This window comes from Phyllostomus discolor, chromosome 4, assembly GCF_004126475.2.
Source record: "Phyllostomus discolor isolate MPI-MPIP mPhyDis1 chromosome 4, mPhyDis1.pri.v3, whole genome shotgun sequence".
In the NCBI taxonomy this organism is placed as follows: Eukaryota; Metazoa; Chordata; class Mammalia; order Chiroptera; family Phyllostomidae; genus Phyllostomus; species Phyllostomus discolor.
The window spans coordinates 177,346,454-177,370,652 of record NC_040906.2 but is presented as its reverse complement, the minus strand read 5'-3'; the positions used below and the strand labels follow the sequence as shown (position 1 = coordinate 177,370,652).

The 24,199-nt window shown below is 35.5% G+C and overlaps 1 protein-coding gene across 1 annotated transcript in view; it reads right to left on the bottom strand.

Annotated features, from left to right (window-relative positions):
* Nucleotides 1-24,199, bottom strand: part of CLVS2 (clavesin 2) — a 63,522-nt gene that overhangs the window by 12,377 nt on the left and 26,946 nt on the right. Inside the window, exon 4 of the mRNA XM_028510385.2 lies at nucleotides 3,779-3,889. Coding sequence (XP_028366186.1) covers nucleotides 3,779-3,889 — 111 coding nt within the window. The remainder of the gene's footprint in view (nucleotides 1-3,778; nucleotides 3,890-24,199) is intronic.

Genomic DNA, 24,199 nt, shown 5'->3' with positions numbered 1-24,199 from the left:
CACACTACTTCCTTTCTTCACTAACACACTCTCTTTCTCAAGATCCCTTTCTGCTTTGGCCTTTTTTCTTCTGTCACTGAAAAAATAGGGCAACCAGATGAGACGGCCCCACTACCATCTGAGTCTCTATCAATTATGTTTCCTCAGCAATTCTCTCTACCTCTCTCACATCATCAAATTTCCTTGTTCTGCTGGATATTTAGCACCAGAAAACAAACATGCCAACTCTACTCTGCCTTCCCCCACACGAATACATAAAACCTCCAGTTATTCCAATTTCTCTCCTACCCTTCATTTCAAAATTCATCAAAAGATTTGTCTATATTCATTGTCCAAATACTATTGTCCCATTTTTCCTGAATCCAATGCAAATAGGTGTTACCTCCTACCACAATATGAAAGCTGCTCTTGTCAAGAGTCTTCTCATTGCTAAATTCACTGCCCAATTCTCAGTCCTTCTTATTCTTTAACTCTCAGAAGCCCTAGATACAGTATCAGGAGTGTCCAACCTTTTGGCATCTGGGCCACACTGGAAGAAGAGCTGTCTTGGGCCACACATTAAATACATTGTGACATGTAATCACACACACAAAAAACTCATGTTTTAAGTAAATTTATGATTTTGTGCTGGGCCGAGTTCATAGTCATCTTGGGCCACATGTGGTTCTCAGGCTGCAGGTTGGACACCCCTTTAAGTGGATGGTTCTCCTCATGAAAACATTTTCTCCCATGATCTCTTGGTTTTCTCCTACCTTGATTAACGCTTTTGCATTCTCTTTGGCTGATTAGTCCTCATTACCCCAACATCTTAATGTCAGAGAGCTCCAGGCTTCATGTCCCTCTGGGCTGGATAATAGGATGTATTGTAATTGCCCAACTATTTAATTTTTGCTCTAAGATTTTTCTCTGTTTTAACTAGATCTATGTAATAGTATCATTTATTAAAGTTTTACTATTTTTTTCGCCTTATTTTTTCTCTTCCTCCATTCCATGCAAAAAGTCTTGTCCTTGTGGGCTCCTTTGGCCCAGAGTACCTTCAAAGGCAAAAACAATTATCTTGAATAACACTTCCAACTTTTATTTCATTTTCCTAAACTGTGCCATTAAGGAGAATATGCTAGGTGACTAGAGTGGAATACTTTTGAAGATTAACAAGGCATAGCAGAGAGAGTCCACTATTTGAGGAAGAGGTAGAAGTTTGTGCAAACCAGAAGTGAAACCTGCTCCCTGCCAGCTCTTGGGGAGTGGCAAGGTCACAGCCATGGGGTAGCTGAAGAGTGCACTGGGGCAGTGGGTTAAAGCCTAGCCAGTGGGCTCTAGCTGCAGCAAAGATGCTCTTTTTTCACAGACATCTGGAGAGCAGAGGAGAACTTAATTCAAGGAACTAATACTGGCTTGAATAATGATGTCAAAAGTGGCCATGATAGTTGAGAAGTATGACTCTGTATGATGGATTCCAGATATTGGTGAGATTTTGAGAAGAAGATACCCCTAATAATACCTAAGGTTGATATTTCTTCTCACAAGCCAGGTATATTGGGGACTCAAAGTCAGATTGAAGTTAAGCAAATGGAGAACCAGGTGCTTGTGTTTTGTAAAAGAAGATTCACAATTATGCCTTACATTTTTCTGAATTACTTAGACCAACAGTAAGGAAAAATTATAGCTTTGCATTGTGCATTGATTGCATAAAGAGAAAATAAAGGAGTTTTAACCAATAATTATTTTCTTATATGAAAAATTCAAAGTCATACAGTTTTAATTAAAATGTTAAAGTTCAGATACCTCCCTTCCATCTAGAATAATGGTAGAAATGCATTCATTTAGGCACCGTCAAAATTGTCAAATACAATCAACCCCCCAACCTGGAGCTTTTCTGGTTTTCTAGATTGGATCCTCTTCAGTCTCTTTCAACAGAACAGAACCGTGTTAAAATCATGTGAGAACAATCATCCCTGTTCTCAAAGACTTTCACATGCTTCTCATTTTACTCTGATAGCCCAGGTCCTAGCAGTGGTGTCCAAGGCCCTACAGAGCCGGGCACAGCATTTTCCCTTCTATCTAGTCCTCTGTTACCCTCCCCAGTGCTCATACTACTCCAGTCTTTGAGGCTTCCGTGCTGTTCACCATATACACCAGGAGTTTTCTGCCAAAGGACCTCCGTGTTTGCTACTCCCTCTGCCTGGAGCAGCATTCTGTATAAACTCATACATTTCGTTCTACTATCTTGTTCTACTATCTCTTAGCAGTGATTTAGGGCAAATTGCTTAACCACCTTGCCTTGTTTCCCCATATATAAAAAGAGAAAAAATAAGCCTTGTTTTAAAAATTACATGAGATAACATATGTAAATTACTTAGAACAGCATGTACAAAGTGACTACTATAAAACTGTTCACTAGTGTAATTTGTACTAAAAGCCCCAGTGGGTGTTTTGCTCACCTGATCATCCCTTCATAAGACAAAATTTGCAAGTGTTATTTGCAAGACACAACAATCCATTTTTCTGAATTGTAAAATGTAAATTAATTTGAGACTCAGTGGTAAAAACAATTTCTAATATCAATTATAATTATTTATGGAATTCTTCCTCTTAAACTACTGGGACATTTTCAACAAATTCATAAGAAGAAAACGCTCCATAAGAAGAAAACGTTCCATCACTAATGTTTGATACAAACACATACTTAACAACTACTTCACAAATTTCCACTTGCAATGAGGCTTCTATGACACAGAAATACCTGAAGTGATTTTTCGTTCACTGAGAGGCATGGAAAATCACCTTCCACCTAGATTTAGAAGTATATTTTACTATGGAGCTACTCATTTGAAAATTGGTCACAGCACAATGGTAAAAATAGCTCTAAATGCGGAGCTATTTTGATTCGAATGTTGCTGTACCACTTTACAGCTGTATAAATGAGTAAGCAAGTTACTTATCCATCCTAAGACTGATATTTCTCTGCTCTGAAATAGGACATAATGTTTACTAAGCTTACTTTCAGGGCTGTTTGAAAAATTCAATAAAATATGCATTAAAATGCACTTTTAAATCAATATTAATAATAACAATAAACATGTTCAGCATTTACCACATGTCATGCACTGTGCTAAATGCTTTATACAAATTATCTTATTTTGCCCTGGCTGATGTGGTTCACCAGATTGAGTGCCGGCCAGCATATAAATAATCTTATTCTCAGAGTAATGATTTTATTGAGTGTACTTTGAATGTGCTCATTGTGAGGTGAAACTGAATCTAGAAACTCAAGTTACTTGTAATTTAAATGAATGTTAATATTTCTACACATAAGCATTCTTTCTAATGTGTGATCGGTCAGGACAACCATGACAAAATCACATTAGCTATCATACAATGCATTATATTTAATCCAATACATATTGTGAAGTAATTCCATTTATCAACTTATAATATTATAGCTTTTGTCTAGACCTACTTGATATTAAGTGTACCAATAAATATAGAGAGGTGACAATATTTTTACTTTTAAACAGAAACATTAATATATAATAAAGTGCTAAAATGTTCTTCTACTTTGTAGAAAAGTAGGAGAGCCAGCTTTTAAATATTTCTTTCACAGATACTGTTCAGAATGAATCACATATCTTTAAGAATTTTTAAATGTCTTGTGTGTTGAATATTGACATGCAATATGGAAGCATGTTTACCATAGCCAATATTATACATATAGTATGTATCATAATTCATTGAATGAGGAAGGTGAGAGGAAATAAAAACAGAAATAAACAAATACCCTTTTCCGAGTCTTCTCCTTTAGGAAAGGCCGGATTACAGTATACAGGGCATGGATATACCATGGTTGATTGACAAAATGAATTCCTCCAAATCGTGCTGGGAAACTGTCCTAGAGGAATATAGAGGGAAAGAAAATCCAACGTGCTTTAATACATGGTGAAGGTTTAGAGAAAGTCATATGGTAGACAAATTTTTTATTCAACACAATTAAATGAGATCACCTGTATAGTTAGGAGAAGAAAGAAGGAATTCATCACATTAAACATTGCAACTTTCACAAAAAACAGAACCAATACATAATAAAGCAAATATTTCTCAATAAAAATTGTTGGTAAGGATTTCACCATGTTCAAGTTGCCATATTTTAAGCCTGTAAACTACCAATGGTCATTATAGGTCAAGAAACATAATTAAAAGGCATTAGAAATTTGCCAAATAATGAACCTATGATAGATGAGTGTTTTATTTAAATGATTTATATTTATGTTGAAGGACACTAAAACTAAAATGTTTTATTAAATTTCACTGTAGTCATCTATAATGTGAGCAATGTCAGGTATCAAAACTCACTTTATTCTTTTACTCTTATTATCAACTTTATTTTAAACATTCTTCTGTCCGCATTTCAACCATTAACAAAAGAAACTGTGCTTAAGCAAAAGAAAAGCCTAGAATTGCAGTGTTAGAAATCTGGAGATGGATTTTGCCAGATTAAATAAAAGTCAAAACCTGCTGAGCTCACCACACATATGGAAATGGGGCTATCGTAAGGGCAAGAACCTACCTGTGTAATGTTTGCATCTGAAGAGATGTAGAGAGGTACATCCCAAACCTATTCCACAACAGGAAGGGAATCCTTAAGCAAAATTAATCACAACATTTGAAGTGCTATGGATTCCACATAAATAGACCTGAATCTTGCTACTGTTTAAAATTTCCACACTTAATTGGCTGCTAATGTCTTCTTTAAGGAAAACTGTACCACTAGAAATATGCTTCCAGTGGCCTCACAACTGACATTCTTCTGGATTCTACTGAGCATTAACAGAAGCAAAAATAAAGAAATAAAATAACTGTACATGTATTTTTTTTAATTTGAACGTTCTCTTGAACAAGATTCAAAAGATTAAAAAACATGCAAAATATAACATCATTAATCTATTTTGTTTTGGGAGACATTAAGCCTTAGTAATTATGTACACTGGTTTTCAGAACTGATGAGCATTTTTACAAAGTAATTTCTACCTCTGAGAATAACACACTATTTAAAAACCCACAGTACCTCAGAAGTAAATAAGTTACAATCACTAAAGGTAAAATGTGATTTCTTTTATGACAGTCATTACTTCTTTTATAAACATGTCATTCATCAAGAGGTTAATACAATAATAGAAATAAATCAAATAGAAATTCAGACAAATATTTTTTGAAGTAATCACATTTTATACACGAAAAGAAGATAAATAACGCATATAAAAATAAAAACAATGCTAAGATCAACACCCACCAGTCTTCCACTCAGCTGAAGAAATAGCAAATTGTTGGTAACCTTGAAATTCACTGTATTCATATTCTTTCACCCTCCCCCACATTTTAAAATTTCACATTATATTTTAAATAAAAGCATTTACTTGGCTTATATTGTATTTTATAAATATTACAAATATATAAATATATTTACTCTATATTTTATGTATTTTAATGCTGTATTTTTGCTATATACATAAATCTAAAATATACTGTTAAGCTTTTTAAGTACTTAAACTTTATAAAAATGTTATCATAGTGCATGCATTGTTCTGATGTCACATAACATTGATTTTGAGGCTCATTGTATTGAGGTTTACACATGTGTACAGCTTTAGTTCATTGTTACTATTGAATAGTAAAGTATTATGTGGTACAGCAAGTTATTTTTCTTCTGTTCATGCACATTGTTTCCCAGATTTCTGGTTTTTCTGCCATTGCCAGCAATGCTGCCCTGCAGCCTCCTTCTTAAACATGTCTGTTTTGCATATTCAAGTGTACTCTCTATATAGGGCATTTATCTAAAAGTGTCAATGGCAAGTCATAAAGTCTATATACCTCTACTTTACAGAACTGGTAAGAGCAGTTGTACCAGTTTATATTCCTCTTTCCCCCAGTAGTGCAGTTAAGTTGCAGCTGTTCCACATACTGCACTTGGTAGTGTGAATTTTTCTAGTTTTTGCAGATCTAGTATGTGTAAAATAGGTTCTCACAAGACTTGAATTGTGTACTTGCTTGGGTTTTGCTCATTTTTTTTACATTCCATGATTAGTAACATTGTTTGATGACATACCTATTTAATACATAGGTACTTGGTTTTTGAGTCTTTGAGTTCTTGAATTTGCTGTCTCTACTGCTCTTATTTGTGGTGACTTGTTTATGGTGAGTTCATATTTGGCTAATATTAATCACTGGGAATTGTGAATGAGCTTGTTTGAGATCATCTGTCTATCAACCTGATTTCCCTTTACTTTAATTTTCCATCTTGGGGTTTCTTTGTGCAGAGCATATTCAAATACTAGAGCTATCTAAAAAATTATGGCCGTAGATTATATCAGAGAAGACTATTATTATCATATCCATTATTAATGGTGATATGAGTGAGGCAGAGAAGTTTCCTTAAAAATTCTCTGACCAGTGGGGATTTTCCTAGCACAAACTATCCCTAAGGGTATAGCATCCAGAGGAACACAGGGTCGGTCTCACATCCAGTTGCCCACTTGCCCTCCATGATGCCAATGTGATCACAGTGAAATCCAAAACCCACTACCTCCACTCCCCTGCTTAGCAGCATGTCACTTCCCTCCATCCCCTTCATTTCTATTCATGTCCATGTGCTGTTTTACAACTTACTCACACTTTGTTCTCTCCCATGTGCTCGCTGTGTCCTTCCTTCCATTTTTGCACAATCTGCTCTTGCTAATTCCATAAGAACTATTCAGGCAATGTCGTCTCCAGGAAGCTGTTTTTGTTCCCTTCTCTACTTTTGAACTCACTAAAAGCTCTCCAACACCAGCACAGTGTCTAAGTCCAACGCTGTCCTTGCCATATTACCCTGAAATTGTCTCTTAATTTTATGCCTCCACTATTAAACTGTGAGCTCTTTGGTCTGTTGGTGCTGAACCTGGCATCCATTTCTACCCTACAAGATAGGGGGCAAAGAACTAAAACATATGAATATCACAGCAGGGACTCTGCATAGGAGAGTTATCTCAATAAGGAGCACTTGAGTAAGGTTTAAAGGACTTCGAGGAAGGCAGCAGTCACCTTCCTGCTGAAGCTCTGGAGGGGTGTGCAGCAGAGTCTGAACCACACCTTCCACTTTCTAGATGCCACTTGGGAGGGTGAGAGGCCTCCAGGACAGCAGCAATAAGAGTGTGGAGACAGCAGTTTCTGACCTCTGCCTCACATCTGCAGAAATCAAAACCAAAACAACACTCACAGTCCTCTCCTAACTTTCATTCTTCCGCCCTTCCAATAAGGTTTGAAGCACTAACTCTGTGTTTTAAATCCATTTTTTCTTGATCTATCCATAGAGATTTCTGTTTTAAGCACCAGACTCTGAACCAGACTGTCCCTGAGTCATCTTTACATTCAAAGCATTCAAAAACGTGTGTGTGTGTCTCAGAATGGAACTAAATAAGTTTTTATTGAATGGAATAGATTCAGATATTTACTCTTTAAATAAACTAGTTTTCTGAGGCACAATCTCCTTATCTGATAAAGGGGAACAACATTTAATAGGACTGCTGATGGCTACCCATAGCTGTTACTCTTTGAGCACAGCCCCTAGGTACTGTCACACGAACTGTCAACCCCACGTTACACCCATGGAAGTGACCACAGAGGTAAACATATAATGTGGATAAGTATACTTTTATGTGTCATATATACATAAGAAAATTATTCAGGTATTTCTAGGAAAAATATGTTTGCCTCAAGCGTACATCTATTCAAAAAGAAAAAGTAAAAGAATCTTAATTCAAATCTTATTCAAATTCTTTAATTTATTTTAATGAAATATAAAAAATTGTGTGTTAAGATATTATTACAAGCCAGTGTCACATCTGAGAACAAATCATTACAATTTCTGGTGCAATTACGGTACAATCTGCAGTTATAAATATGAGCAAAGAAAACTTTTGTATGAGAAATAAATCCACAACTTTGGTCTCATTCCACAAGACTATCTAGGGACCCTAAATCTATCAACTGTGGTAAGATGTGACTGCAGTGTGGACATCAGCAAAAACCGTGTGTAACCCACCCATTCAGATTTAAATCTATTAGGTTTTTTAAATGTTTGTTTTTCTATTCTCCCTCTCTTGCACTTTGAAGCACCTAATTTTAACTGCTATATGCACTACAAAAGGTGCATATAGAAATAAAATTATAATTGCAGAAATTACTCCTTTTACTCCATAACTCTATCCCTAAAATTATATTAGGATCAAAAATATTACACTCTCCTTTTATTATTTTTAGTATAAATATAAAACATGCTTACTGTAGAAACTTTGAACCAAAATAAAATATAATATTTAAAAAAAATCACTAAGAACCTTACCAACCAGAGACAAAAGACTCTAAGCATCTTGAGGTATGCTTCCAAATTTTTTCAGTTAAATTTTAAATACTTGACACGAAACTCTAACAGCCTGGAATTACTATAATAGTGTTTTTATAATGTTTTATACATATACAACACATATGATACTTCTCATTCTAAAAGTGTGCCTATGTATAGAAAGCAGAAGGTGATTATTGTAGCAGTTGGTACTACTGATTCCTTAAGTAGTATCAATATTAGTCTCCTTCAGATGTGTTTAAACTTACTAAGATTGGTCTATGTTGACGTGCAAACCACATCATGTTTTCCTAAGCATGTCTTTTGCAGGTATCCTTTCTAAATGGTATAATATTATTCATATACCTCATCTCCACCATTTAGAATGTTGTCTTAGCTATTTGTATACACATCCTACTCATCTTCCTCAAGGCTGATTCCTAAAGGAAGTCATGTTTATACTAATTCTGAAGCACTGCTCCCATTCCCTACCACTGGCATCCTGTGCAGTGTCTAGTACTGAAAAAACAACAACAACAAAAAACATAGTTGTGATCACATATATTTAGACTTATTAGTAGTGGACAGACAGGTCCAGGAAAGTCATTAAGTTGCTTTCATGGTGGAAACAAGAGATTTGACCAACACATTCTAACCAGTGTCTTCTGCCAAAATGAGAGTAGATAGCCATAAATTATTTAATTACCAGCTAATTGGAATGTCTTTTCTGTCCACATCTCATAATTGGTAATGAGCCATATGTAAACAAATGCAAATAACAAATTGAAAACAAAGAATCTTATCCCTGCTACAGAGATGAGTTTAAATTGGGATTGTACATAGGCAGGAAGAAGATTCACCTCTATCCTCTTAATTTTTACCTGCCGTTAAAAAGTCATGCTGTCCAGATGGGCTTATAATAAAGACACTTGGTTAGACACAAAGAATTATGTAGAAGCAAAGTTTCATCAAAAATTGCTCTGATGTGTCGGGAAATAATAATGATTAACATTTTCCACAACCAGTTTTTATAACACTTAGGAATTTTTTCATCCAATATAAAAAAGAAAAACAAAATTTAACGGTTAAAAAAATAGTCAATTCCTGTTATGGGAAACAAGTCAGCCTTCAAAGACATATTATCTGGTATTTCAAAACATCAATTTACCAAATCTTCCATTTTGATGACCAATCTCTGAAACAAAATGCATGTAAATTACAGGTTTAAATTATTATTCCTCAGAAAACAGTGCATTAATTTTAATAAATGTTTTAAGAAACTTGGATTAACCATGATGGATCATTTAGAAGGGTAATTAGTAGGATACATTAATTTCCCACTAATATGTGTCATTGTAGGTAAAATTCCTTGTAGAATTTAAAATTTTTGAGATACGAATATATTTCAAATTAATTTTGCCCTCCCCAAAGTTAAAGTCCTAAATACAAATGTGCACTAAATATATACAACTTGTAGGTTGAATTTTTAAATTTGAAAATTGATTTGTTTAGACATATATTTGCATGCTTTACAGTATCTGATTTATGTTAAGATCTGTAGCAAAATATCAGCTTTTGTTTAAATTATCTATCATGAATAGAAGTGTGTCAACACATATTTCTCTTAAGGGTGGTCAAGAGAATACGCTCTACCCAAAGGCAACTACATCTCACTCTGACATTTCTATTAAAAAATATCCAGTTTCCCCATCCTGTATACATCAGTATTTGACTAAAGAAAACTTCGTGACACTGTGACTGCTAATCACCCTCTGTTTCCCTGTCACTCTCCGTTGGTGACATTCAGTTCCCATTATAGAGATGTGCTAACTCTGCTCTTTTTCAGCCCTGTCGGAGGGTGTCCTCTGGTTTTATTTTTTTTAAGCTAATTACAAATGATGCCTGAGCAGAATGATGTTGCCTGACCAGCTCTTTTACAGGGTACAAAAAAGAAAGCTTACAGGGGTTTGCTAGAGGGCTGGATGGTCTCACAGCAAATTAGAAGGAAAATAATCATGTACTTTAAATGGCGGATGGACATGTGCTGTAGGGAGTGCTAGTCCCCCACCAGCATTTCGAAGGTGAATGGTTTGCCTTCGCTGCTTCAGGGACTCTACCCTCAGCATTTATTGTTTGGACTGACAGTCTTCCAACTTCCACTCACAGGGACGAGAGGGAATCTTCTGTTACTCAGAATGCAGTGGTGGCCAAGGGCTGCTCTGGTGCGTGGAGCTGCAGGCCCAGAGAAAGGCAAGGAGTTACCCTTCCTCGTCCACCATGGTGCAGGATTATCACCGGCTCTCATAAAAATGAGCACTTTGTGATACTCTTATCATTGTTGTAATCTCAATGTAGACCATCATTTCCAAATTTTTTATTTTGCTTTAAAATTCTAAATAACAGTATGGTTGGCTTGCTTAACTCTACAAATACAAAATCTCATTCCTTCTTCTACCAGTATATTATCACTTGTAAATAAGTTATTTTACTGATTTCACAGAAAAAAAAGCATCATTATTCATTTTTTCTTTCTTTTCCTAATACGTTTTGAACTAGGTATTTAAGTAATCCATAACACTCATGGCTAGTTCCCAGTGATAAATTTTCTTACCTATTAAATAAATCTGTCTCTGTCAGCAAAAGTATCTCTGTCCCTCCCTCCCAGCTACATACACAGAATTACTAAGTAGACAGGAGGGATTATTATGGAGAACAATGTTACAGGAGTAATGATGACTATATGATAAGGGCCTCTGAAATTTGTGGATGAGAACTGACCAATCGATCTAAAAATCTCAGATATACTCTAATTTTATTTATTTTATTTTTAAATTTTATTTTAATTGTTGTTGCAGTACAATTTTCTATCTTTTACTCCCATCCCAACCCCCCCACCCAGCCTCCCCTCCTCCCTCCTATTTCCACCCACCCCTAGTTTTTATCCATGTGTCCTTTATACTTGTTCCTGTAAACCCTTCCCCTTTTCCCCTGAAATTCCCTCTCCTCTCCCTTCTGAACTCTGTCAGATATACTCTAATTTTAGATAAATCATTATTTTGTCACTGGTGTGTGTGTGCCTACACTTAATCACCTGGTGCTGGCTAACACTTCTTCAAATAAACTGCCCCCCCAACCCTGTGAAGGACCCAGAAACACGATGCCAGTATATTAATGTAAATACATCCCTATGCCTGGATAATCCTCTCAAATTTCACTAGTGACTCAGTTGTATCTGCTTTACATATGGAAGAGGATGTCTGAATCTTGATAACAGTAAAATACAGACAACTTAAAGTGGAATATTATGTAAAATATTCTTCCTTGAAAGAGCTCTGCCTAGCTGAACATGTTTCTTGAAGTAAAACCAACGCTTACAATTTCGAGTACATGAAATACAGTTTACCCTTGTATTATTATTTATTAATTATTGTATTGTTTTCCATATGAACAACTGTAAACCTTCTTTTGCCCACCCTGTAATAACATGGTTAGCCACTATATAGCTGAATGGCAAGAAGATCTCTCTTTCATGAGCAGAATAAGGGTGGTATTCTCCCCAGCTAGTTTTCTGTCAGAGCAGGTTGAAAACAGATTGAAGCAAATCACAGCCACAGCGCCTTAACATGAAGACACAAGGCTTATTTAAGCAAGTCTCGGCTGGTGTGTGCCTGGTGCTTGTGGGGGAGTTGAGAAGACACACCAATCACAGGGAGAACACGGCACGGAGCTGTTCTCACACCTCTTCACAGTCCGTGAAGTACCAATTTCAATCAAGTATATCAGCAGGGAAAAATCAAAAGTAAAAACTACTATCTTGTAAAAATGTTACTAATGTGTCTAAGGCTCTTTTATTAAAACTGAATGCATAGCACGGGTAACAAATAATGGTGTCATTTTAAATCAAAACAGAATGTGTAGCAATTTTCTGTGACTTCAATCTTGAGGCTTGTAGCTCCAACCTATTTGTCAGCTCCAGCAGGCAGTCCTGACTCTTACCCCAGCCATTGTATCAATAATGGATTAGATCTCTCACTTGACTTTTAAACGACTTTAGTAGCACACATTCAAAAGTGCTGATGTTCTTATATTCAAAATAGCCAAAGGGGAGTTAAGCAGCAGAACTGCTGCTAGAGGACTGAGAAAAGCAAATTATAAAAAGAATTAGGTGGAAGTTGTTAAGTGGATATTTAAGGGCTAGCAAAATTGTATTTAATGAAGAAATTCAATGTTTCTAGGCATTGACAAAACAAGATCCATGCTATTCTATTGAAAGAATATAAACTGGTAAAATATTCCTGAAAGAAACCTCCAAAAACACTCCTTGCTTCCCTTAATACTGGCTATAGAAGTTAATTATAAAGAAATTGTCATTAATTGGGGAAAATTTTTATGTGCAAGAATGTTTTGTACATGTTTTGTAGTGAGGGAAACACTGGAATCCATTTAAATTTATTTCAACAAAAGTTAATGTATAATGTATTTATAATATATAGTATTAAAAAGCCATTAATATGGCACTTTAAAGAATTATTAACAGAAAATAATCAAAATATAATATTAGGTTAATGAATCAGGAAATTTTTTTTATTTAATTACAAGGAATATAAAAGAAAGACTTGGAAAAATATGTCAAAATATTAGCCTAGCTAACTCTACATAATAGAATAATAGATGACTTTTATTTTATTCTTTGTATAGTTTTTACTTTTCAAGTATTCTGAAATGACAGTGTAGCATGCACACACACACCCACACACACACACACTTACAAATACGCTTTTAAAAAATCAACATGAAGGGATGGCAGAGTAAGTAAACAGGGTACTCACCTCCTCCCAAAACCATACCAAAATTATGCCTAAACTACAGAACAACTATCATTCAGGACTTCCTGAAATCAAGCTGAATGGAAGTCATATATCTCAGTAATTAAAGAAGAAGCCACATCAAGACTGGTAGGAGGGTCAAGGTGTAATATGAGCTGGTCCCACACTCACACATGGTAGAAAAAATTGGGATGGGTGTCTCCGTTGTAGGGTTCCCCCTACGGGACAAGGGATCCCAGTCCCACAGCAGGCCCCCCAGCCCAGGGTTTCAATGCCAGAATAAAAGGTCCCCATAACTTCTGGCTATAAAAACCAGTGAGGATTGAGGCTGAGGGAGATGGAAGCTTCTAGAGTCCCAAGCAGTTCCTCTTAAACAGCCCATGTGTGACCATACTCCAATTCACTCCCTCTGAGCTTTTATACTGGGGCTGCAACTTAAAAGGCACCAGAAACATATGGGGAAAATGGAATTGTCCAGCATCACATCAAGAGCTTCAGAGTGCTTTCTCCCAGAGAGAACTGATGGCTGAGGCTATTGCTCCTTTGCTGAGCCCTCCCACTACAGAGCTGACAGGCCATTACCATATCTGAGACTCCGTCAACCTGGCTCACACTGTTTGCCCAATCTGGTGATTCCCTGAGACCCCACTGCACCCAGCTTTTGGGCCCACCGAAGATTTTTCCAGTGGCTTTTCTATACAAATGGTTGGTCTTGGTTCATGCTTTAGGGTTTTCTAAAATTTCTTGTACAATCAGCTTCAGGCCTCGGCATGTCCCATACCTCTCACTAAGTGGGCCTAGGCCCAGAATAAGCAGCAACCATTCTTAGTTCACAGCTTGGCCTCTCCTGGGCTCCTCTAGTCCAGGATAAGTAGCAACCATCTACAAATCATTTTGTAGCTCATGTCAGGTGGCTCCAGACAGAACCCAAGTGGCGGCTCACCTTAACTTGCACATCCCAGGAGGCCCCAGAGCCAGTGCTCCCAGTGGACAGCTACAGACTCTATTGAGGCATGACCACCCAACCACCTCTACAAGTGACACACTCAAAGGGCAGACTCAGTGTGCACTGGAGCCCTGCTGGAGTAAAAGAGATAACAGTATAGCACTCCAAGCACTGATTAAGTTCAGCAAATATTTACTGAAAACTACTCAAGTCTGGGATAATATAAGGGGCATAGATGATGAATGATAAAGAGTTCTTACCTTGAGGGAATTTATAATCTGGTAAAGAGAATAAGTAACATGAAATAAGGAAACATTATTTCCAAATGTGTTATGAGGTTTAAAGAAGTGCAAGCATCAAAGATTGAAGAGAGAGGAAAGAACTCCTTAAAGGTGTAGAATTTAGAAGAGATCCTGGATGTCAATGAGAATCTATTAGTTGTGGATGAGGCAATGGATCAAGTTGGAGAGAGTGCCTCAGAGAGAAAGAGCAATAAAACCAGAGATAGGAAAACTGGGCCACGTTTAGAGTGTAGTTGCCAAAACTGTTTGTCTGCAGCTGAAGGTAAGGCTAAGGAAATGTTAGCAATATGGCTGAGGTGATTTTGGGGTCTACCTGGACCATCCAAATTGTCTCATATAAGAGCCTGTGTGTTCTTAGCACTCGGCATTCTTGAGAAGAGAGTGACATATTGCAGTTAATCTAGAAGGGGTATGTAATTTATTATGGAAATTTGATATTTTAGTATTTAAGTTTTAGCGCAATCCCTTTATGGTGAGACATTCTGTCTCCGGTTAAAAATAATAAAAAAAAAAAACAGCTAGAGTTTTATCTTAGTTTTTTTAAATAGTCAAGTGATGTGTGACACAAACATCCATCCACCAGGCCCTACCATCATGACCTCCCACCACTGGCCAGCAGGGATGAGGTGGTGAGGGTTAAGGGAGAGACAAGACCATAGTCATACTTGGGATTGGATGAAGATAAGAATGGAATAAGAGCCATAGGTGTCTCTGGTGTACATTTATTGGAATAAAAAACTGATTTTATGTTTGACCTACCCAGGTCAATTGATAAAGCCTGAAAAATGTCTAAATTTACTTGATTTTGAGTAAGGAAAAAACAAAGATAGAGACATGAGGTTGAAATTGTAGCACTATACAAGTAACTAGAGACTGAATTTGAGTCATATCAAGGTATTAACTGTAAAAGGAAAACAAGTACACACATTAGAGCTACAAAGAAGATAGAAGCTACATAACTTAACAAATGATTGGATGCAGAGGAGGTTTATGATAAAATGATGGAAAACAGGTCATTTCATTAATTTTGGTTAGTTGAGAGACCACTAATTGTACTAGAAATTGAAATAGAAACTGAGGAGAAGTATAATATCTTAAATTTCAAGTGTCACTAGGCTGTGTGACGACGTCCCCAAGTTTGGATAGCTCAGACTATAGCAGACACATAGAAAAGAGCAATAGAGCAAAAAAATAAGATTCATGAATATGTTGAAAGGCATTTTAAAATGCTACCATAATCTGTCTATTTTAAAATAATAATAATAATACACAGGCTTCTCTCTAATTTAAGTTCTTGACCAGGAAGAAGTTGAAGAGAAGAGCTGGCTTCAGTAAGAAGTTGGAGAGAGAAGAGATCCCTGAAGCCAGAGTGATGTTTTCCGATCTTTTGCCAGAACACTTTTAGCTCTACCAACTCCTTCCAAGACTGTGTGCTGTCCATATGGATTGTGAGGCAGTGGATTACAAAGATAGCTTGAGAAGATCTAAAGATGCTCAGGCACGTGTCCTTCAAGAAAGCCCACATGAAGAACAACACAACTGAGGCCCCGGGTACGGACAGCCCCTCCACCTGCCACTGCTCATGAGGGACTCCCATTCACTGTCTGTGCAAGGCTGGGGGTAAGGCAGACTATGCCTCTGTTTTGCTAATGGGAGTATTTACTTTCTCTTACCTGTTAGTTGTATCAGTACAACAGAAGGAAGCAAGGGTTGGGTTTGAGGTTATCACCCCTCTCCAAAATCCAAAAACACTTAAGAATGCACCTCAATACAAAACTTCTAATTCAATGCTTCAAAGATTTGACTATACTTTTCTAATGTTTATTATAAAATCTTAAAGATATTTATTAATTTTCATTAATTTGAAGGGATTCTAATTAAACTACCAGGAATTCATGTGGCCTGTGTAGGATTTTTCTTCCTTTTGCTTTACCTCCCATGACATTATTGGCAGGAATTAATCATCAAAGCTTTTCTGTAGAAGTTTCCCTGCACATGGCTACAAAGTCCCCCTATAAATAAAGCTACATAGGAAGTAATAGTCAACAAACTTTTGGACCATGATGCATTTCACTGGAGTGGAGGTGTCAATGATAGTACTTACTCTCTCTGTACATGACTATGCACTCAAGGTCTCTAATCACTCTCGAATCTAGTAGTGGATTTGGAGAATTCATATGAGACTTTGGTGTGCCAAGGTTCATAACCAACATATGCAAGCATCTCTTTTTAACCAAGCCTTCAAATTAGAGCAACCGCACACATCTGCAGTCTTTCTTTCCATAATCAATAAAAAATTTCCTGCTCAGCTACATAAAGTTTCATAAAATCCTTAAAGAAGTACAGATTTTCTGAATGAAAAAGCTGTTTAAACTACTGCTCTATGTATGGAGGTGTGATTGCATGGTTAAGAGAGCTCCCTAGCTTCAATCCCTTCCTTGCAATTGGAGATTCTATTCCTAGTGCTTCACCTGTCCTTAACACCTAAGTGAATGCAATTCTGAACAACTGACAGGACTGGTAGATGTGTTTTGCATAACATGTGAGTCTGACTGGGGTAATGCATGTCATTTTAAACACTGAAGTATATCAAATATTTATATTTGCATAATTTTTAAATATTCACTTTCTGTTCTTTAGATTGTAGTTCAGCTGTGAGTACAATTTAGGTGGATTCAAGAAATTTTGGAGCTAAAACACAGAGAGATACATCTTTTCTTCAACATCTTTATTTTCAACATTTTTCCCACCCATCCATGTAGTTTGACATTGGATCGGGTCTTTATGATATTCCTTCTCCTACTGCACACTTCCCTTTCCATATATGCATATATATGTATATGTGCTTATACATATATATGTGTATATATATTTATGTATATATAACTGATGTAAAGCTCCCTTTGATGGTTTACATATTAACTCTAAAAACTAATGCCTACATGTAGGTAAAGCCATGAAAAAATCCCTTTATATGTAAATATTAACAAAAAGGTAAAATTAACTTTGAAGAGTATTTTTTTATCTCTTGAATACTCTTTTTACTATACAGATATGATCAAACTTAAACCAACCAGTAAAGAAAGTCTACCCATTTTAATGATACAAAATAAAAGATTATTTTTTAAATAGTATCTTTTAGTGTTCTTCAAAAGAGACAATGAAAGTGTTTTTCCTCATTTCGCAAGTGTTTGTTGTTTCTTTTACATGTGGGCACAATGCCGGTGGTGGGCTCTGGACGCTGACATTTTCACTTTCTCTTACCGGAGAGAAGGTACTCGTGTCTGTTGACTCATTGATTTTTAAATTTTGAAATAATTATAGACACAAAAAGCTGCAGAGCTGAACAGAAAGATATGCACCCTTCCTCCAGTCTTGCCCAAATGGGATACATTACTAGAATAAACCATTAAAAACAAGAAATCGATTTGGGTGCCACCCACAGAAAATATTCAAATGGCAGTAGTTTTCCAAGTACTCACTTGTGAGTGTGTATGTATGTACTCTCTGCATTTGTGTGCCTTTGTGTGACCATCATCAGATTCAAGATACAGAAGTGTTCTGTCACCACAGGGCTCCCTCACACTGCCTCTTCAGAGAAGTCACACCAACCCATCAGACCCCCACCCCTAACATCTGCTAACCACTAATCTGTTCTCCACCTCTATCATTTTGTTATTTTGAGAAATTAACACAAGTGGATTTATATAGTATATAACCTTTAGAGATAAGCTTTCCTTATTTAGCATAATTCCCTTAGTACACATCAGCATCATTTCAGATATCAACAGTATATTGCCCCCTTTTAATTGAGCAGTAATATGTTATGGTATGAAGGTGCCAGTTTTAACCATTCACCTGTTTTAGGACATCTGGGTTGTTTTCAGTTTGGGGCCCTCATGCTAAGAATATTCATCTAGAAGTTTTGTGTGAACTGAAGTTTTCATTTCTCTGTGCTAAATGTGCCAGAGTGCAATTTATGCATTGTATGGTTGCATGTTTAGTTTTATAGGAAGTGCCGGTGTGACTCCACCATTTTACACTTTCCCTGGCAAGACAGATCCAGTTTCTCCTCATCTTTGCATCTTTTAGTATTTTCATTATATTTTTTTAATTTGAGCCATCCTGGTAAGTATGAAATGATATCTTGTTATATCTTTATTTGCATTTCTCCAAAGGCAAAGATGTTGAGTATCTTTTCCTGTGCTTATGTGTCATCTGTATATCCTCCTCAGTGAAATATCTGTTCATGTATTTTATTCTTTTTATTATTGAATTTCTTTTTACTATGGAATTCTGAAGTTTTTATGTTTTCTAGATAAAGTTCTTTGTAGCTTGTCTTTTCATTCATTAAAGGAACTGTTTCACAGAGCAAACATGTTTTTTAAATTTTGATAAGATTCCATTTATTTATATTTTTCCTTTTATGCATTGCTCTTTTGGCATTGAGTCTAAGAAATCTTAGTCTAGGCCTAGATCCTAAAGGTCTTCTTTTTCTAAAAGTTTTATAGTTCTGTTTTGTACATTTAATTCTATAATCCATATTGAGTTAACGTATGCATAAAGTTTAAGCTATAAGCCAGGGTTCATGGCTTTCCCTACTTGTTGAAAACAAACTGTACTTTCTCCATTGACTTGTTCTTGTAGTGGAGGGCAAGATGGATGGAGAGGGATGAAGGGGGAAATTGAGACAAATGTAATAGCATAAATAATAAAACATTTAAACAAAAAATCAACATAAAAATCATTGGGGAATATTTGTGTAAGTCTGTTTCTGGGTTTTCTGCTCTGTTCCATTGATCTATATGTGTCTATATGTCTATCAGTTCAACAGTCTAATATTTATCTGCCTGATACTATTGTTCCTAAATACATTTGACTCAAAAAGGAACAAAATTTATTTCATTTAAAAATGAAAATTTAAAACATTTTCCAGATATAATCCTATGTTATTTTTGAAAGATAAATAAAAGTTGATTTTTAAAAAAAGAAATACTTCCCAAGAAAAAAGCTAAAAAATGAACTGTCATTTTTAATCTTTCAATTTCATGAGCCAAATAACATTAGTTTAAAATGTTTCCTTCAAAACAAAATAAAAATAAATGATTAATATGTCAACATGAAAAAGATAAACCACAACCGTGAGTCAAAGATACATGTCTAAAAATTGAGAAAAATTAGTAAGAAAACAATACAACTAAAAATTTTTAAAACACTCTGACACAGATGAAGAAACAATATACAACAAATAAATCTTTGATGTCTATAATTTATGAAATGCCCATAACCTTAGATCAGCCTGTTATTGCATGATATTAATTTTAAACTAAGAAAACTGAAGCACAGAATAGTTAAAGATTTAAAATATTAAAGTTCAATTCAAACTGTTATTAGTCACAGTGAGTATGGATTCTACTATAGTTTCAAATCTACTTCCTAGTCTTTTTGATTCATGACTAAATAAGAAAGAGATCAAATTTTGAATATCAAACAAGAGCTAAGTATCATACTAAGAAAATACTGGAATATTCCTATAGTGGTGACACCGTTTCAATCACCACAACCAATATCCACCTCTATGCTTTTCTTAGTTTACAGAAAAACATCACATTTTACTGATGATACATGTACTTAAGAAACACTTGTTAAGCTCCATTTTTTGCCACTCTCTTAGTGATGGTGACTAAAACACCATACCTGCCAACCTTGGATATTGCTAGTTAGTTGAAATAAAATTTTTACACTCTGTGTTTTACCAGCAAGCATTTTGGTGCCTTACAATGATATATAAAATTATTTATAAGCAGATGAGTATTTTCTGATTTAAAATGACAGACTGAGCACACATATTTGTCTCTCCTACCCCTGAGGTTTCATTAAAAAGAATGGGAAATGAATATTTTTCAAAGGAAATGAAACCTAAATAATGAAAGAAGTAGAGAAAAAAACACTATCACATAAGTTATTTCAAAACATTTTTAGAGTAACAGAAGATAAAAGTCTAATGAATCAAACAGAGACAACACAGTGTGAAAAACAGGGATGAAGGAGGGATATTAAACAAGAAACTACAGATTCAAAGCAGGATTTCACTGGAAAACAACCCAGGATAACAGCCATGCTGCAAGCCTAGAAAACAGTTAGACAAATTAGAAGGGAAAGTATCTGGCCTAAAAAAAGAATGAGCTTTTTTTAATAGAAAATAATTTTTATGATAAATTTATAGAAAGATGACTATAAGGTATTGGCAGTAAATAGTGGGAAAAGGTCTCTTAATTGTAAGCTCTTGTATTTTTTATGAAGAGGTAAATATCTTACTTGATATAGTATTTCCAGACGGAGTTAAGTATAAAATAAGGAAAAATAAGACCAAGAGACTCAGTAATGAGATTAATGCAATGAAAACATGTACTACTAGTGGACAGCAAATATGTCCTTAGGCATTTTAGCAGCAGACTTTGAAGTTGTACCCTTTGACACTCTACTGGAAATAGTCATGTAAAAAGTTCAGCAGATTCTTTAGCAGATATGTGAATTGGAGTTAGAACTGGCATTCACTTGTGAAAATAAAGGAGGCCTAATAGAGACACCTAACACAACAGAAATTTATCCTTCCTCTGCTCTGTGAACTTCCAGCAAGATTAAGATGCTTCTTACAAATTACTTCAACCCTACCCTAATGCGTAGCAAATAAAATAAGATTTAAGTCCCTGAGATTTACTCCAGGTAGTTCAGCGAAGCAAGTCTTAGTCTCAGATATCAAAGAAGAAAGCACATACTATTATTTGTTCTTTATGGCTTAGCTCCAGTCCAGCATTATTACCTGGGCAGCAAAGTCCACTTTGGAGCTAAGAAAAGAGACAAAGGGAAGCAAAGCTGGAAAAAAAAATGTTACTGAAGATAAAGCTGACCTTTATGCTTAGCCAGCAGGGAGTGAGTAATTCTCCAGGCATTCATAAATGAGTCTGAACAACATATAGTTTTAGATGCAAAAAAGCTTGACTTCAACTGACTTATTCCTGCTTCTCATGGCTAGAGATCTGAAAACATTAAAACAGAATATGAGGTAGGGTTCTTGGCTAACTGAGACTCTGCAGATTAAACATTACACAGTGAATTCAAGAATCCATTCTCTTATCTGTCTCTTATAATAGCACCATAGGATAAGAGATAAGATCAGAGATCAGGAACAGATAGAACTGAACTAGAAAAGAACTAAATTTACACACTTTTACTAACAGCCTATTTAAAAACCTATGTCAAAGAAATAAGACGGAAATTATATAAAAGGAGACACAAGGTTATTATAACACAACACTGTGATGGTGATAAACTGTTAACTTCCTGCCTTTTATCACAGTTGGCATTTGCAGAGCTTTGACAGAAAGCTTTGATTCTGCTCTCTCTGTAATGGCTTGCTAAGTGTCCAGTGTGCAGAGGTTATGAGCATTTCACTAAGGAAAAGTAATATATCTCCAAGCCTAACAACATTCTCCACGTAAGATGATTCATGACAACTATTCTCAGAAAGCTTTTGACAAAAACTGCCTCATCAATCTGTGTTTCAATATACAGCTTCCTTGCTACCTTTGAATTCCATCATCAGGCAGTATTTGTTTGAATTATGGTTAATGAAATACTTGAAGTGAACCAACAACATGTTGCAAGTGTTACCATGTTTCCCTTTGTTTAATCCATTCTTTGTCATAGGACCAGCAGTTTTATCTATTAAAATATACATATCCTGTTAAGTCAAAAACTTGACAGATCACTTCCAGAAAAAGTCCACCTTTAGAGAGGCATTAATGAGCTTCTACTATTAGTTATCAAATAACTTTTGCAACCTCATTTCCTACTTTACTTCTTCATGAATGTTAAGTATAGCTAAATTAACCTACTTGCCAATATCCAAATGCATCATATACATATTCATCTCTGTATTCCTCCCAACTGTTCCTCAACCTATGATGCTTTTAACAATACATTTTCCCTCTTTCAAAATCCTTCTAGGGCCTTCTATGGATATTTTCTTTTTAATCCTTTCTCTAAATGAAAAATAATTGTCCTTTCCTTTCTTCTCCTTTGGTATGTTATTTACACTTTTACAGAGCATTTGCAATTTTAAATTAACATCACCTCCAGCTATTTGATAATATTCTTTTTTAATAGTAAGACATACTTGCAACACTAATAAAACACATGTGGAGTAACTGTTTTTCTTACTTGGGAATAAACCAACAAAATGTTTTGAACTTAGAAGAACACATTCAAAATGATCCACTACAAGGCAACTATGTCATGAGAGAAAGGGATAAAGGGACAGTCGCAGGTATTTAAAAACCTATAAAATGAAAAATATCTTTGAGTTTCAAATGTTCAAAGGAACAGATATTCTGTTTCTGAAATACTGTTATGTAAAAGACAGTGTGTTAAGTGGAGTGGCATTAATCCTGTGTTTAAGTATAGGTATAAGGGCCAATGGGTGCAAGATTCAAAGTCATTTTTTTGCTGAATTTAAAAGCTTTTGTGGCCAAACTCAGAGATTAATTGGGCTGCCTCCTGAGGCACTTCACTAGCAGGCTCAGAATGAATGTAAACAAAGCTGCATAATCATCTCTAAAGACTACCATAGAGCCAGTCTTATGTAAAAGGACCTGTGTGACTTCTAAGATTCCTTCAAATGCTAAGATTCTGAATCCATACATGTCTATGCTCCGCTTTTCATTACAGCGTATGACGACACGTGCTCCTGCGTAGTGCACCCGCTAAAACTCCTTCAGATCTGCTTGAGGTCAACAACCCAACACAAAATCCACATAAAATTCCAAGAAATAGCCTGCCTGTTAATTTACAAAGATCATATTCAGACATGGTCTGATGTTTTAATAGATAGTTTCCCATTCACTCAGACTTAGTTATTAGTCTAGAAAATCTGCAGGAAAAATCATGAATCTGTAATCCTTAAATACTTACAGTATACAAATAATCATTTATAATTTACCAACATCTAATCAGATTTTGGAAAAAATTAATTTTACTAAATTCATATAAAACAGAATATATGTCTCTTTAAGTATACAGTGTATTAATATCATATAGTCTATCACTGGATCTTGAGCAAATAAAAATATACAAACCCTTTCAAAAAACCCCTTTCTGAAAGAGATTTTTACCATGTGTAACAACTTATTTAAATTTTTCAAGATTATCTTTAAGTGGCATTCTAATTTAAGTTCCAAATTGTTACTTTGCTAAAATTCTTTTCTGTTTTACTTCCAGTGAGTCTGATGAGCTCTGGTCTGCACGGCATGACAGAGCCCTTATTTCTTATCTATGAAAAGCAAACAGTGGGAGTAAAGATGTGGTTGGGAGTAAACAAAGACACAAGTTGGTGACAAGATCATGTTTCAGAAAGACAACTAATGGTCACCATGTCCAGGGCACTAGTTGGAGCTAAGGCCACAGGTTTGTCTTTTGAGGTAACCAAAACAAAAGGCAACAAAAATTTAAATGACAATAGAAAAAATGTGGATGGAAGAAGACATAGTCAAAACTCTTCTTTTTTATTATCACTTAGCCTGTCACTAATGTGGACTTTTAGCCTTCTGGGCTGGATTGCCATTTAAGCCTATCCTAACTTTCCATTTTGCCAAATTCTTGCTTTAAAATTATCCCACTCAACAGATATTTGTAGGATGAAATCATGAACAAATGAATAATGTCACATTAATTTTTCATGATTTGTTCTCCT